Raw genomic sequence first — 15740 nt, 5'->3', positions numbered from 1 at the left:
GAAGCAGACAGCCTTCCCCTTTCCTCTTCCAGTGCCCGTGTCCCCCTGTGCGCCAGGACAGAGCCCACCTCCCCTACAACATCTGCTACGCACAAAAAAGTCCTTTTTCTAATATTTTTAGCTTTCTGGCAGAAAGAGGAACCAGAGGTTTCTTGAGTCAAAGAGATGCTTTCTAACCAGAAATCCCTCCCCTTCCTCACTGCACCTCTGCCAGCAGTCACAGAACAGTGGCTGGATTGAGTGAGGGAGGGGTTGGACGCATACAGAAGATGCACAGACGGGCAGAGATTCATGCATACAAATGTAAAAACAAATAGAAACAGAGAGCCACTGGAAACTCTCTCGCTCCTTCCCTCCCGTTTCTTTCTAAAAATAGTCTTGATATTTAGACAATGATGGGCATTGTGTGGGAGTGGTAGGCTACATTAGTGACTACAGGCCTGGTCAGTGTGACCTCAGCTTCAGCTGCAGATGGTCCGTGAGGGCACACGTTTAGCGTACGCTTGAGGGGAAACTCTGATTTTGACATTAGAAGACCTCTGACTCACTCATAATGAAACACTGTCTTCAGATCTTCAGATCATTGTTGTCAAGCCAATAATCAATTCTATAACTGATTGATTGCCTCTGGCACCATCACCACAAAGTCAAACTGCATGAAAGCAAACATTTGAACTTTTTCCTTATTTTGTCACTGGCATGGTTAACCCTTTCACTGCTAATGAATTCGAGCTGCAACTACTTATTGCTATCTTAATCAGTTACTCTGATGAGTAAATTTTCATTTTAACAGTTAAGAGTAATCCACTGACTTGCATTGCATATATTGTGCTTTCATTGGTTAGGGTCGGAAAAAAATGTCATTGTCAGAACCAATCAGAGGCAGAGAAGGGCGGGTCTTTGTTGTATATGGTGGGAAAAAGATAATCCAGACTGTCAAGGTCTAGGTGTGTTTTGCTAGAAGCTGCTAAAGTTGCCTTGGTGAAGGGCAGAGATCTAGTAGGCTTCCAGATTTATTTTATTTTCAAACTTGTAGTCCCAACCCACACTGACTCATTGATCCTTAAAGGAATTTATGGAAGTGTACATAAGTTTCAATGCCCTGAGTCGACATTTTGTGAAAGGAAAGTTCATAAAAAAAATCTACAACAACCGAAAATTGTTGATTTTGTAATGGCTGCTTGTAATGACTGTGTGTTTAATCCAACACACACAGTCATTCAGTGGTGTTTTTGTGACTTCCTGTGTACTTAAATCCCACCCTCCATTGAGAGTACCTCACATGGGCCGGTGCCTGGGTTCCTGCATCATATGTTGGCGTTCGAGGCCAGCGTGTGTGTTAATAAATGTGTGTCAATTCATTTGTACGTGAGTGTGCACATGTGTGTCCAAAAGGGTGGGACAGGCAGTGGAGGGAACAGAGACTGCCTGTTCCCGAGGTGAGGTCAGCGGACCGACGTGATACACTTCCGTTCAGTAGGACTCCTGCTGCTAACACACACACACAAAATGCTCTTATTGCCCCAGCAGCAGCGCCAACACCCCCAACTGCAGTTGTTGATATTTACTGGTAAAAAGCACCATCTGTTTTGCCTCAAAATGTTACCCATGTACTGTGAGGTGGCCTCAATAGGAGGATGACATCATTGATGGGTGATGATTAAGGGATGTTTTAGTTAGGACCAGATCTGATCAGACTGCAGCCTCTGACTCACAGAAGTTCAGTTTACGGGAAACCTGGTGCTGCTTCTGCTGAAGTACAAATTAATTGCCTCCATTCCCAAAAAGTCATTCACACACTTATTTCCTCTTTACTTGACTCCTGGATCTTCTTCCTTTTTGGAATAAACCAAAAGCTACTTTCTCACCTCGACTAGCTCAGAATGCAGCAGCTAAGCTTCTGACAGGTTTTTACAGACCGATCACATCACCACAATCCAGGCTCATCTCTGAGGGCTCCCTGTTCAGTTCTGGATTGAATGTAAGATTTTACAGATAACTTATGGATAATGGATTCAAGATTTGATCTAAATCATCTCTCTACTCCCGCCTCCTTGCACTCATCCAAAGGGGGGAAAAAAAACAACTCTTGAAAGACAACAGAGCTAGCTTACCAATAGCCTGCAGCAGCAATTCCTTCTTCTCTTATCTTCTGTGCACGAAGACAATCATCTGTCGGAGATGTCTGGTTTATTTTCTTTTTCAGAGATCCGTCTTTGATTTGTTTGGGACGAAGGATTCCTCGGGACAGATTTGAGAAACCTAATTTTGTAACAAGTTGTTGTTTATTGTTGAAACTTTGAAATCTCTTTTTTGGTGAACTTTACTTTAATTTACCAACCCCAGACCTGCAAAACCCACCACAATAAAGTCACACCGCCATTTTAAAATACCCTATTTCTTTAAAGACCAGCCTGAGCCAATGAGACCTACTTGTATAAACTTGCTTTAATATGTACTCATCTTTTTACTGCTTTTATTTTATCTATTTTATTTTTTCATCTATTTATATGAATGTGTTTGCATCCTTTCTGATTTTAACTTGATCTTAACTTAACTTTGGCTGTATCTGGTCTTGTTCTGGCCATCAAATACTCACATTTAAAAAGCTGAAATTGGAGAATTTGGACTTTTTCTACTAAATCTACTAAAAATAAAATAAATGGATTCATAATTATCATTACTATTTGGTTTTAATGTTGCAGGAATGTCCCCATTTGAGTGAACAGCTGCTACTGTAGATGTGAACTCAGTGTAACTGCATCTGGCTCGAGGGAATGTGAACCAGCCTCTGTTTCAGCCTCTTGGCTTGGCAGCGAACAGGGGGTGGCCCGAGTGAACACGGCCATCATGGAGCATTTCTGGACCATCAAACCTCTCAGTTACACCCTATAATTACAAATATAGAATACGTACTGTATACTGAGTACAACAAGAGTACTGTACTGGTGGTTACTGAGAATCGTCAATGGAGCACATCAGGGTTGAAATGCCTTGCTCAAAGGCAGGAGTGTTTCTTGCACAAGGGGGATGAGGAGGAGCATAAATCACAACCCCTCTTGCCAGTCTGATCAAAATACACTCTGACCCCTGTGTATCTGCATTACATATGGTTCACATAGGAGAAAAAATAGCTAATGTCCAGGCCGTTATCAGCTGAGGAAAGCCTGGAGAGGCTCGACAATGTTATCTTGTTGTTAATCCCTGGCTGTTTTCCTCATGTTGCAAAGTAGAACTGGAACTCCGACAACACTAATTGGCCAATGTGTGATACAGTCATTTACCACTTTTTGGCAGGCAAACACACAGACACAAACCTACAATATGTGTGGACTTTTACACAACCCATCTGATCATGCACACATGACAGATTTGTATTCACAGCATCCTAGTAATCAATTTAGTGCACCCTCTGGGAAATTGTAAATTTCATCACATACAGATCAAACTGACAAGGCTCAAAGCAACACATTTGCTATCACTCTTATGTAATTTAAGCCTACTTTTCTTTAACAAGGCACTAGTTTTAACCAAACTGCACATTTTTATGTTGCATCATAAGAAACACAAACTCTAGCTCGGCATAACGCTTCAAAATGGTCAGTTCAGACCTGCAATGATTGGATGAATAATTGTTTTTGAAAATTAGTTGACAGCAATTTTGATAGTCAATTAACTGTTTCAGTCATTCTTTATAAACAAAAATGTGTTGCTCCATAAAGCAAAATTATGTAGAAATTGGCATTTTGTGCAATTTGGCGCCCCCCACAGTTTCTGAGTGCAACACCACTGTCGTAAATACAAATCCCAGGTCTGTAACAGTTCTTGTTTGATGAAGTCAACGAGTATGCAACACTGTGATCTTACCCTCTCACTGAAGTTACATAGTGCAGAAACGAGTGAGGGTGGGGTCAGAGTGGCTGAGACAGACACCGTTCACCCTGTTACCCTGTGACGCTGCACCATCAACACGATTTTGAAGCTGTTATTTTAAGGTATAAAAAAGATACATGATGTTGCTTTAAATGTGAGGATTTGCTCTTTTTGTCGGACATTTATGATAGATTTATTACATTTTTGGGTTGTGGACTGTTAATTGGACAAAAGAAGCAATTTAAAGATGTCACTTTGGCCTTTGGGAAATTGTGATGAGCATTTTTAACATACTTTTGACACATTTGAAATTTCTGACATCAATCAATCGTTAAGATTATTACAATAATAATAATAATGACAGATTCATCTGTAATGAAGGTAATCAATAACAATCACTAATCTTAAATTCAGTTTACAAGGAACAAGGGACATTTATTCAGTTTATCTAAGGATTTGGAAAACAAAACAATGTTTAAGCCCTTTGAGTCCTGCTTCTATCTATCCATGAGTGATGAGTGAGAGACACAGGGTTAGGAAATGTCAGACAGCAGCTCATCCAAATCACATCTCACAGCTTCTGCCCCTGATTTTCCTATTTAAACTCACCGCTGAGAAATACTGGAAACATTTATCATAATCATTACTGGGTCATACAGTTCAAATATTTCAAATACTTCACTGACTAAATCACTGACTGTTTTCAACATAAACATAATGTTTCGTACCTTCAGGAGTACTTGAATGTTAACTAACACACTTTGCGACATGAACAAGTGACCGGCGCTGACGCAGTAACCCAGGGGCTGCTTAATGCATCATATGACCCCATTCACAACACTGGATGTCAGCTTAATGAAGTGCGACACTTCCAGCAACTTCTCAGAGGACCAAAGTCAATGCAGGTCTCCACTTCTCATCACTACACCAGTGAAGTAACAGCAGCTAGCTAAAACATGAATAAGTAGTGCATGTGGTAGGCTCTACTGTGTGTTGTACGTCTTGACGTCACATTATATCTCACTGAACAGCACAGACATACAGTGGAACACACATTCTCTTGAAGGAGCCTCCTACAAAAAATTGCGCACGACTTCGGAATTTCAAAGTTTATGGCGTCAAATTCACGTTCACAGTGCGCGTGAAAACACAGCATCATACATCCAGCATGTACAGTCATTCAGCGAATACTAACCAATTAGTGACTGAAACCGAATCAAAGACAGACAAAAACCATAAGCTTACTCTCTTACCTTGTTCATTTTCCCGCTACTCATTCTCCCCTGCTTTAAAGGGCGCCCCTCATCCTCATAACGGCCATCAGTAACACGGCCTGCAACTGAGATAACTTGTTTTCTTTACTCCGGTCCACCCTCAGCGCTCGGGCTGCTGGGCGGAGCTACACGCAAGCTCAAAGCATGTGTGGAGTACTGTTACTGGAATGTCGCCCCCCGATTGGTCGGTGCGCGGAGGGGAGCGCAAGGATACTCGATCTGGATTGGCTGGATTATTAAACAGTGTAATGTTCCTAGAAAATCCCTTCAGAATGTGTAGTTGTATTTATTTGAGACAGTTTTTACACTTTGTGACACCTTTAAAGCACTCCTAAATTGATTTATGAAGTCTGCGCCAGTGCTTTTAAATGCAAGAAAAATGTAATTAACTCATTAACTAACTACGGAATCTTTCACAACAAGATACAATTTATGGTATGATGGGTGGAACTGGGTGTGAGAAATATGAGGTCAATAGGGAAGTATGCAGTGTGCCCTAAATTTAACAGGCATTTGAAATCTTTACATGTAAACAAACATGGAGCTATGCAGCTCGGGCACACATACTGTGGCGTTTTAATTATGGGCCGACATGTCTACGAGGTGGCTCTGGGCCGCCTCGCCTTCCTCCTACATGCCACCATCATTACATGTGCAGCAGCCATATTCATGTCGACAGTTAAAACGTGAATGGGGACAAGCTCAGTCCCATCACCCAAGTATGCTCATTTGAACTGAATGGAAACTGGATGTTACATAATGATATTAAGTATATAAAAGTGGATATTTTTACAATATTTCTTCATGACATTTTTCTCAGAGGGTTCAGTCAAATGTTGTATTTGTACTGCTGCCACTTGGAGTGGCAGAGGCAGAATGACTCAAACCTTTTTTCGCTTGTTTGAACTTCCCTCGCCAAACATAGCCAGACCTTACTGGTTAAATATGTCAATAAATATACTACAGATCCGAATCTCACCAATTTAAATTCATGCTTGTTTTACTTTATAACACAAATATTGTGAATGTGAATAGGAAATGATTCTTTCAAAACCTGACCCACCTCACAGTCTTTCCTTACAAGTACCATGCTCATTCATTCTTCAGTGCTTATAACTCCATCATGGGCTCTGTGTGGTCACTAGGCGACCCCTATTTCTCACAATACACCCCAAACACACGCTCTGAAATGTGCCGTGATTACTGTAACATCTGCTGCTGAGTGGTGACCGATGTGTAAGTAGCATCACCTGGTGGTGAAATAAGAGAAATTCACCAGGTGAGGCAGAGTTTCTCTCATACACCGCTCACCTGTTCCAACTCAGTGGGAAAAAAACTCCTCAGTCACCTGTCAAAGCACAACAAAGGCCTCAGGTGACCTCAGCTGTTTTGGGGGGGAAACGGAGCAACACAGAGCAATAGGCAGAAGAGGACGAGGATGATGAGGAAGGTGTTTTCAATATTTCTAATAAAATCTGTGCAACTTTGGTTTGATCTCTAACAGTGTTGCAGTGTCAACTGTAGGTTTTCAGTACAAGTCTGGGGCTCCAGACTTACTTTTTACACTGGTTACACTGTTGCGCCTAACATTTTAATTTAGTTGCACCAGCACATAGATGCACCCGATTTCACATCTTAATTTAATTTCTTAATAACTTCCATGATTGTAAACAGGAATAAAGGCACAGGTGAAGGTTTTTTATTCACAGCCCAGGCATCAAGAATTTGCAAAAATATAAATGTTTCTGTACATTTTCTGGGTTATCAGACCTGCTGAATGTCGGGTAAACTGGTGCGACCAATGACAATGTTTAGTCTCACTTCACAGTCTCATGTGCAACCAAACAAGTGGTACCCTGGAGCCCTGGCTGGGTTATGTGTTTTGTGTGTCCAGTTCTGATAAATTGATTGTGGCGATGTAAATATATCTGACATATTCATAGTTTCGTATTACAACATGGAGCACGCACAATACTCTATGTACACTTTAATTTACATCCTGTTTTGGGCTACAGTGTATATATATATATATATATATATGAACCGTATTTTGATGGAAGTGTTTTAAATCTATCACACTGGAGTTGAGCTGAAATGTGTTGCTTTGATAAAACTGTAATCACTCTCCTAGAATGTAACTTCTCTTCCTTCCTCGCCTACAAACAGTCATTAATACAGAGACATACAAATACAAATCTGACTTTATGGTGCTGTAAATGCTGCAATGTTTGAAGTCAGCCTGAAAACATTCATAGATCATCTTTGTATCTGTTGTTGTATTGTTTAAAGACAGAGCGAGACGGCAGTCTGAGCCGACTCCTTATGATTCACACAGCCAAACTCGTGTCACACATGGTGAGACAAATCTTTGATTCCTTGCCAAACTTTCTGCGCATGCTTATGGTTGTGATTATTCTCAAAATACACCCACATATACATACCGTATATATGTATATATGTTCATCCCTTTTGAGTTGCCTGTCTCAGATTGTTAGCCATAATATTCCCCAGGCCCCGGACTCCTAAAGCACAGAGCATTACTTCTGTCTGCTGCCTCGATCTTTTAGTCACTTCCATATGTGTGAGATCGACATGCAGGTACGGAGGCCGGACAGTATACAGCCCCGCCAATCAGTGTAGAACGAGACTGTGAGTCATGACGATGCAGTTATCCCCACCAAAAACAAAAACACGTGCAGTAATGCAGACGCTTGTTTAGCTCATGAGCCAAGAATTTCCGGCTCTGTGTAGAAAAAAGGGAGGACTGATAGACTGGGGGGTCCTGGGAAGTTTGATTGTTTGTGGGATTTTCGGCCGACCTTTCTTCATGATGAGGGGAAAAGAGACGTGTGTTGAAGAAGAGGGAGAGGAGAGAGGCATTTAGAAGAAGTGGTAAGGTGAGAAAGGTAATAGGAGAGGGGCAGCGGAGGCAACATGTGAGACTAACAAAATATTATTAAGGGACCATGAGAGACAGGAAGCTGGTGCTTGGGATTGGAATGAGGGGTTGAGTTGGTGAACGAAGTGGGGGGAGGGTCGTGTTGGAGGAAAGATGGACATGAGGAAAGCGGGGTGACATAGTTGGGGATGGGAAGGGAAGGGAATTATTTTAGGTGTCGATCTGAGACACTCCCGAATGGTGATTTAAGCCCTCTCTGCACTCTGACTGCAATCGACACCGTTACGCAAGGTGCTTTACATTGGTGGAAACTGGTGAAAAAGACTGCAAGGACACCAGGTGTTTCTTTTTGTCTTGTCTGTCTACAACAGAGAATTTAGAGTCTCAAAGAAGTGTAAAGACTGGGATCATGCTTGGAGGTAAATGAGGAAGGGGTGGACAAAGTGGGAACCCGGGCCAAGAGGAAATGAGGGGAGGAGGAGGAGGAGGAGGCTAGAAGAGGGGGCCGTGCGGCTTGACGAAGGATTGTGTAAGACAGCGCTTCGCCAAAGGCTGATAAGGTGCAGCTGTTGAAGGAGCGAGAGCACAGTGGGAAGAGTGTGTGTGAGGCACGGAGATGCTGGTGACACAAACGAGCACGTGTTCACATTTATTGTGCCGATGAGCTCGATGAAAAAAATCCTTCCCGTCAGCCAGCGGCGCTCGCTCCTAAACACGTTTTCACAAAACTTGGATAGATTTCGAGGCTCGACATTTTTGAGTGCGAGAAGAGAAACTCTAGCGTGCATACTTCACTGTGAGGTGTTTTTCTTTTAAGGGTGGTGCTGGCATCGGTTGGCGAAGGGGTGGGGTGGGGTGGGGTGGGGGGTTTGCAGACTTACCGAGGGAGGAAATGGTTTATGTCTTTCCCTTTCCCCCCTCGATCAGCTTTCATCTGCGTGCCCGCTACACACAACAACAAGCATTCCTCAAATCCCTGTCAGAGTTTGGGACGGATGAAGCCGCAGGAATCTAGCCTACACCAGCCACCCCCTGAGTCTGGACCGTATGTAGGAATTCACCTTTTTCTAAAGCGCACGAGTCTACGAATTATCTTAATTTCTTTTCTATTGTATTCTGGATATTTTGGGGAACGGGGGTTGTCTATATTTAACCCTCACCGGTCAGCGTTCCTTCCTGTGTTGGGTGTGTGTTTGTAGTGAATGCCTGTGGCTCAAGGCCGCAGTATTTGTCACGGCCAGTCTAAACTTTGTTGCTCATGAGAAATTACAGGGCCGCTAGACAAACACTCACTATAAAACCACTGACACAATGCCAGCTCTCTATGTATTTCTAGAGTCCAAAACACACACAAAAGAGCAGAACTAGTGTCAGTACAAATTTATCTTTTTAAACAAACAGCGGGTTGAAAGAGTCGAACTGCAGCTTCTAGATCACTAGCGCTATAAGTCAACCAATAAGGGGGTCAACACATGACCCCTGAACTCAACTAAACACACACTGTTTCCTGAACATTACTGAGCTAACTGTTCAGGAACTGCTAGTGTTTTTTTTTTTTTTTTTTTACATTTTGAATACGCAGCAAGATTCAAGAACATTTCCGTCCTGCAGCTTTTCACACATGCCATGGCAAATCCAGAGTAGCTGGGGCAAAGGACAGAAGAAGAGGACGGGTCGAGATGTAGGTGTTCGTGATGGGGGACGTCTGGTGTCATTTTCATGAGCGAGGGGGCTGTTTTTAACCACTGCCAAGGTTCTTGTAATTCATTTTAATTTTAACGTCAGCATTCTAACATGCTCAGGTTGACACTGACTGTCTAGCAGGTAATACCACTTTCAGCATCTAAGTTTAGCGTGTTAGCAAGGTAACATCTGCTAGTTAGAACTAAACACAAGTCAGGCTGATGGGAATGTCATTGGTTCAGCAGGTATTTGGCCAGTAACAATATTGACATTTGAATCTTTTTTTTTTTTTATCAATCACAATTGCCTAATTAATTAAAACCAGGATGCAACCGAGTCATTTCAACAGAGCCCCAACAAAATGGCACTGGGTGGAACCGCACCTGTGGAGGCGACCCCGGGCATTAGAATGGCTAAATACTCACCAAAGAGCAAAAGTTAAAGCTACTAGCCTGTTTGGGTTTGTGCCATTAGTGACCAGGTTAGTGTTATTGACCAACTACACCGAGAATTACCGCTAGAAACGTGCCCCCAGCGAAAAAACAATGTTTTTTGCTACAGTACGGTAAAATTCACGTTTTCCTATGGACGGCAATGCAAAGCGACAAAAATGTTCAAAATATAGTGTACACCTAAACACACACATATACCTTCATTTAAGTGGCTAAAATACGCCTTGCTGCCGGTACCATTTAGCATTATAATGCTCTTTTTACCTCTCGGTGCTACATGCAGCCTCTCCACACAGGGGGAGAGCTGCAGGTGATACACTGACAAGGGTTAAGTACCTTATACCTCATATAACCCCACATCAAATGACCTCAACTATCAATTTACACCACACTGCCAAGATGGCTAAAAAGTTCAAGTCATTCCCTGGCAACTCTCAGTGTCAAACCTTTGGCTGTGCATGTAGGTGAAGTAAGTATGTGTTTAAAAATGATGCCTGCCCAGATATTAAGACATTCACCTTCAATGCCAAATAATGATCTGTTTGTGATCATAACACTCAATAGGACAGATGAGAGAATTGATTTTACATGACACAACCCCGGGGTGTCATTTTCATGACTGCTGTCCGAGGCTCGCCCACATTAATTTGTCCCACATGAATTCTGCATCATTCACATTTACACCATTTATTCTCTTTATTTATCAAAACCATATGATTTATTTTCTCTCTCCACTAAAAACTGTTTATTTCAAGAATCCTTTTTTAGAATGTCGCTTGTTTATGCTCAGCTCCCCTCCAGCGAACAAATGTATAAGAGTAACTGGCGAGTGTCGTAGTAACAAAGCATATTTCATCGAGTACATTTGGCAAATATGTGATAAAAATCTGTAAAAGGCTATTCTTGTACTATTATAACAAAAGGTCAAGACTGAATTCTGAACCTTCTGAAGGAAGTGTCTCAGCAAACTACAAATACACGGAGCTCTTCAGTACAGTGAGTGAAGAAGAGTTTATGTGCAGCTTCTTATTCGTTAAAAAAAAGGCCTAATATTATGAATTTTCCACAGGAAATGAAAAAAAATACTGAGATAAAAAAACATATAAAACATCCTTTACTCGTGTTCCTTAACATAACATCGGCAAATTATGTAATCGCACTGACAGCAGCATGTGGAACACCATTTGTCCAGTGAGTACTTGGCTTTAAGTCTGACAGGGTATGTACAGTATGTGCACGGTGATTGCCAAGATATAAATCTCAATTTCTCCCTAATAGTTTCATCATCTCACACCTAGGACTGTCCGCAGGCCCATGGCAAAGAGCTACAGTTATATAATAATGAAGATCAAAACAAGAAGGTAATGAAGAAAGCCCAGAAATAGATGAGACAACATCTCCTCCTCCAGGATAATCAGTGGGATCTAACTGGTTCCCACACCCCTGTACCGGGGTCAGTCACTGCAGGATGACGTTGTCCAGAGGGCTCCACGTTCCCACGCTACTCAGCATGTGATATGGAGCCATTGGGACTGTGGTGCAACCAAGCATGCACACACACTCACAGAAAGCATGCACATTATGTACTTCGAATTCAAACATCTGGACAAAAAAAGCCATAAATGCTCAAGTCTGTGTGTCGTCCAGTGTGATGTAAAGTGGACAGAGGTCAAGGTTCTCACTGTTCTCTTGACGGCTTAAAGCACTTTAAGATCCCCCCCGGTCATCCAGCCTGCCTCTGTTACATTGTCATACTATGGTAATTCTTTTCCAGCAGTGCTGGGGCCAGCATAACTGGGCCTTTGTATCCGCACAGATGTGACCTCGGCTTGGAGATGCCATCGTCATCCAGCATCATCCTTTAAATCAAGGGCCAAACAAAACACACACACACACACTTCTTGGAACAATCCAACACAAGCAATCGCTTCTTCAAACTACAAGTCAAGTTAAAGGAGAGTGGGAGGTGTAGTCCTTCCCTGGCACTTTTCTGTATCTGATATTGATCACCTATAGACACCGACCTTTGACCTCCCTTCAGCGCAGGGCAGCAGAGAGGAGAATTTCCCATCAGGTGTCAAATAATGAATTCAATATTTACTTTTTGTATAGAGTAGAACCAGTGGCTGCTGATAGATACTCAGCTATATCATATGCCTGCTCATCCATTTCAAATACCTGGAAACATTTTTGGTCCAAACCGAGGCTCTGCTGGATCATTATTACAACACCTCCTGTGCTAATGCAACACAATTACAGATCTAAGGTGGAATTCAAACTACATGTACCACCACCACCCCAAACATGTGTTATTGGAGATCTTACAATAATACAAGTTAAAAAAAGTAGAAGTAAACTTATTTTTTCTTTCAATTCCTTTACAAAAACACCATTATTATACATCCATGGACCATCTCCGATACACCAACCTGCAAAACTGGATCAGAAGAGCACTCTACTGATGTAACATTGTTAGACTCATCGGGGACGATACAAAATTGATGCAGCGGAACCAGAGGTATGTTTTGTTAAATGTATTCTCTCTCCCTGTCGAAACGTGATCCACAATTCTGCTCATACACAACAGTTCAGTTCAAGTCGTTCTATCTAGGGAATCACAGTAGCTACAAGACATGCCTGCTGCATGATAAATCCCTGAAATTGTTATGTTTAGGCTCCAAAACTACTTTAGGTTAGAGTGAGGAAAAGATATCAGGAGGGTGTGTCATGTGTGAGAGTGCAGCTGGACTCGAGCTGCTTTCTACACAGTTTTCACTTTCATCACATGAGCCACAAAAGACATTATATGACTTTTTAACATTTGTGTTAGTACTCCCTTAAAGTCTTTGATGTGTTGACGTGTAAAAGTCCACATTCAGTGAAGCTATTTTATTCATTTTGAAGAGCTCAGATAACATCGGGCTCTATAAAGGAACACAGCATGCCTCTAATCCCAAAAAATGCTCAACTTTTTCTAATTTTCAAACATTATAAAGCGATTCAGTGAATTACGTCGCGCTAACGGCAATTTCCAGGTAGACAGCTGGCGATGGATTTGCTGGGGAGCCGCGGAAACTGTATGGAAAAGGGCAGGAACTTCATCAAAATACTTTGATGAGGATTCGTTGAACCATCTGTCTATCCCCGTCTGTCACGGGCTAGCCTAACCAATCAGATTAACAATAGAAGGTGCAACCAGCCAAACCAAACTTTTATGAAAGCCCCACAGAGAAGAGCGAAAAAACCTCTTTTCCCTTGAGAAAAGTCCTCAGTGCCGTTCTTTTTTGTTCTCATGGTCTGATATAACTGATGCTATAGCAGAAGCTACGCTAACCACTCGAGGAGCCGCCATTGTTATTTTCAAACATCCGGTAGTTCCCCATAGAGAGTAGCCCCTTCTGGTGGAACCCATGGGACCTTATTTCAGAAAAAACTATGTATGGTAGTGAATGCAGAAAGACAAATCATCTTCGTATCCCGCTTGAATTATGCCATGAACTACACATATGACACATAGTCGATTTAGAAGGTAATGTTTCAAGTCAGTAAAGTTAAAGTTTGTCTTAAATAAAGTATCATCTTCTTTTGTGTGGAACCGTTCAGTGAACTACATCATCTCGCTCAACATACGTCACCAACACCAACATGGCCACCAATGCAGTGCGTGCGTATTTTCACAGTCTTACATCTCGTTAGTTTTATGAAAATCTGCGTATTTCTTGACTTGGAAGATGATCTTTTAAATTGACAAACGTCATATGTGTGATTCATGAAACCATTCAAACAGGATGGGAAAATGATTTGTCTCTCTCCGTCCACTATCATACGTATTGTTTTCCGAAATAAATTCCGGTGAGGGAAACAGGAAGGGGCGTGGTTTCGTTGTGCACATAGTTTGAAAGTCTGGTCAGATTAATTTGCAAAATTGAGCCATAACGTGATCTAGCAAATTATTATCTATTATTATTCAGTTTATTTTCTTTAAAATGTGGCCCAACAGGAAAATGGGCACCAACTGAATGTTAGTGAAAGTACAAAACGTGCCATTTTAAATGACAAAGATTTGCACATTCAAATAACACCATGAAGAAAATGGATGCAGACAAGGGGATGTGTTCAGAAGTTATTGTAAGCAAACACTGCGATCGATCTGTGGTCACTGCACATTACTGTAGATGACTCACTAAATCAGTCAGTCAGCGGCTCTATTCCTTTATCATCTGTGACAAACAGTGTGACCCTGACCACAATTAGAGGCTTCCCTCATGGTTGCCCAAGGCTGGGGGGGGGGGGGGGTATCAACACTTGCATGCCCAATTACAGTGAACATCTACAATTTCATCACACACTCATGTGGACACTGCATGCACACTGACCTTTGTCAGCCTCATCCTGCCACTCTCACTCCTCTCCAGACTCCTTCTCTTCAGAGACGAGCTCCTGACCACCGGCACCGGTTGCACCTCTTCCTCCCCGCACCAGTCTGAACTCAGGACGCAACCCATATAGGTGGACGGGGTCCTGGACTCTGGGACTTGATCCTCCTCCTCCGCCTCCTCTCTCTCTCTCTCTCTCTCTCTCGTCTCTCCTTCTGTCCTCCCAGCTCCCCTCTCCTCTCCCTCTCTGTCCTCTAAACAGGCTCCAGCTCGGGCTCCTGGGCAGCTGTTTTTGTCAGCTGGAGAGGAGGAGAGCGAGGCCCTTCCCCTTTTCCTGGCTCTCGTTCAGCCCTGCTGCAGGGACAGAGGGAAGGATACACTCTGCATGCTCTCACCGCCCTCCCCCTTCTTTCTATACAAACTCCGAAAACACCTCTCTCTCTCTCCGACGCACACGCAGTCACATGTGGCCCCCCCATTTCTCTGCCTCCAACCCCCTCACTGCTGCTCTTTGTTTCACACACCCAAACTTTGGTTCCCAACTTTGTTTTTCTTGGAGTCAGTCGATCACCCTCACTACATCCCCTATTCCCTGGCCTCACACGCGACCCTTGACTTAATGCTCGTCAGGGATTCACCTCCTTCATCTCTCTGAGTCCTTCACCTTTTATGTTCTTATTCTTTCCCATCCCCCAAAAAGACTCAAAACGTCTCTCCCGTTCCTTCCCTCTCCGTGCCCTCCTGCTTCTACCCCTCTGCCCTGGTTGCCTCACTCTTACATATACAATTACCTCTCTGTTCTCACCCCCACACCCATCTCTCCTCCTCGGCAGCTTCCTGCTCCCAGATACAGGCACCCTCTCCTCAGCTCGGGCAGCACATGGTTGGCATTGTCTAGAAAACAACCAAGAAAAACCAAACAGTGACGGCAGCTGTTAGGATGCTGGGGGAAAAAAAAAAAAACCTGGTGATTCAGAACAGACTGAGCCTCCGTCGGACTGAGCCCCTCACTTGTTTACGATGCAGCAGCCTTGCCTTGTTTGCTGCGATCGAGACACAAAGTCCTCTTTCACCACAGGATCCATACCTAACGTATAACAAAGGATGTGAGGAGTCAAATGAAGGAATGTCAGCTGCATCCTTGTCACTGTCACTGATGATTTGTGCCTGAGTAACGACGGGA

The 15740-nt window shown here is 42.8% G+C and overlaps 1 protein-coding gene across 1 annotated transcript in view; it reads right to left on the bottom strand.

Moving 5' to 3' along the window:
• tns2a (tensin 2a) overlaps positions 1-15493 on the bottom strand; it is a 64321-nt gene extending 48828 nt beyond the window's left edge. The window contains exon 1 of the mRNA XM_030423634.1: positions 14558-15493. Coding sequence (XP_030279494.1) covers positions 14558-14686 — 129 coding nt within the window. The 5' untranslated portion in view covers positions 14687-15493. The remainder of the gene's footprint in view (positions 1-14557) is intronic.
• Positions 15494-15740: the final 247 nt, after the last annotated feature.

Source organism: Sparus aurata, chromosome 7, assembly GCF_900880675.1.
Source record: "Sparus aurata chromosome 7, fSpaAur1.1, whole genome shotgun sequence".
Classification (NCBI taxonomy): Eukaryota; Metazoa; Chordata; class Actinopteri; order Spariformes; family Sparidae; genus Sparus; species Sparus aurata.
The sequence above is the reverse complement of the archived record's forward strand: the minus strand, read 5'-3'. Positions and strand labels throughout refer to the sequence as shown.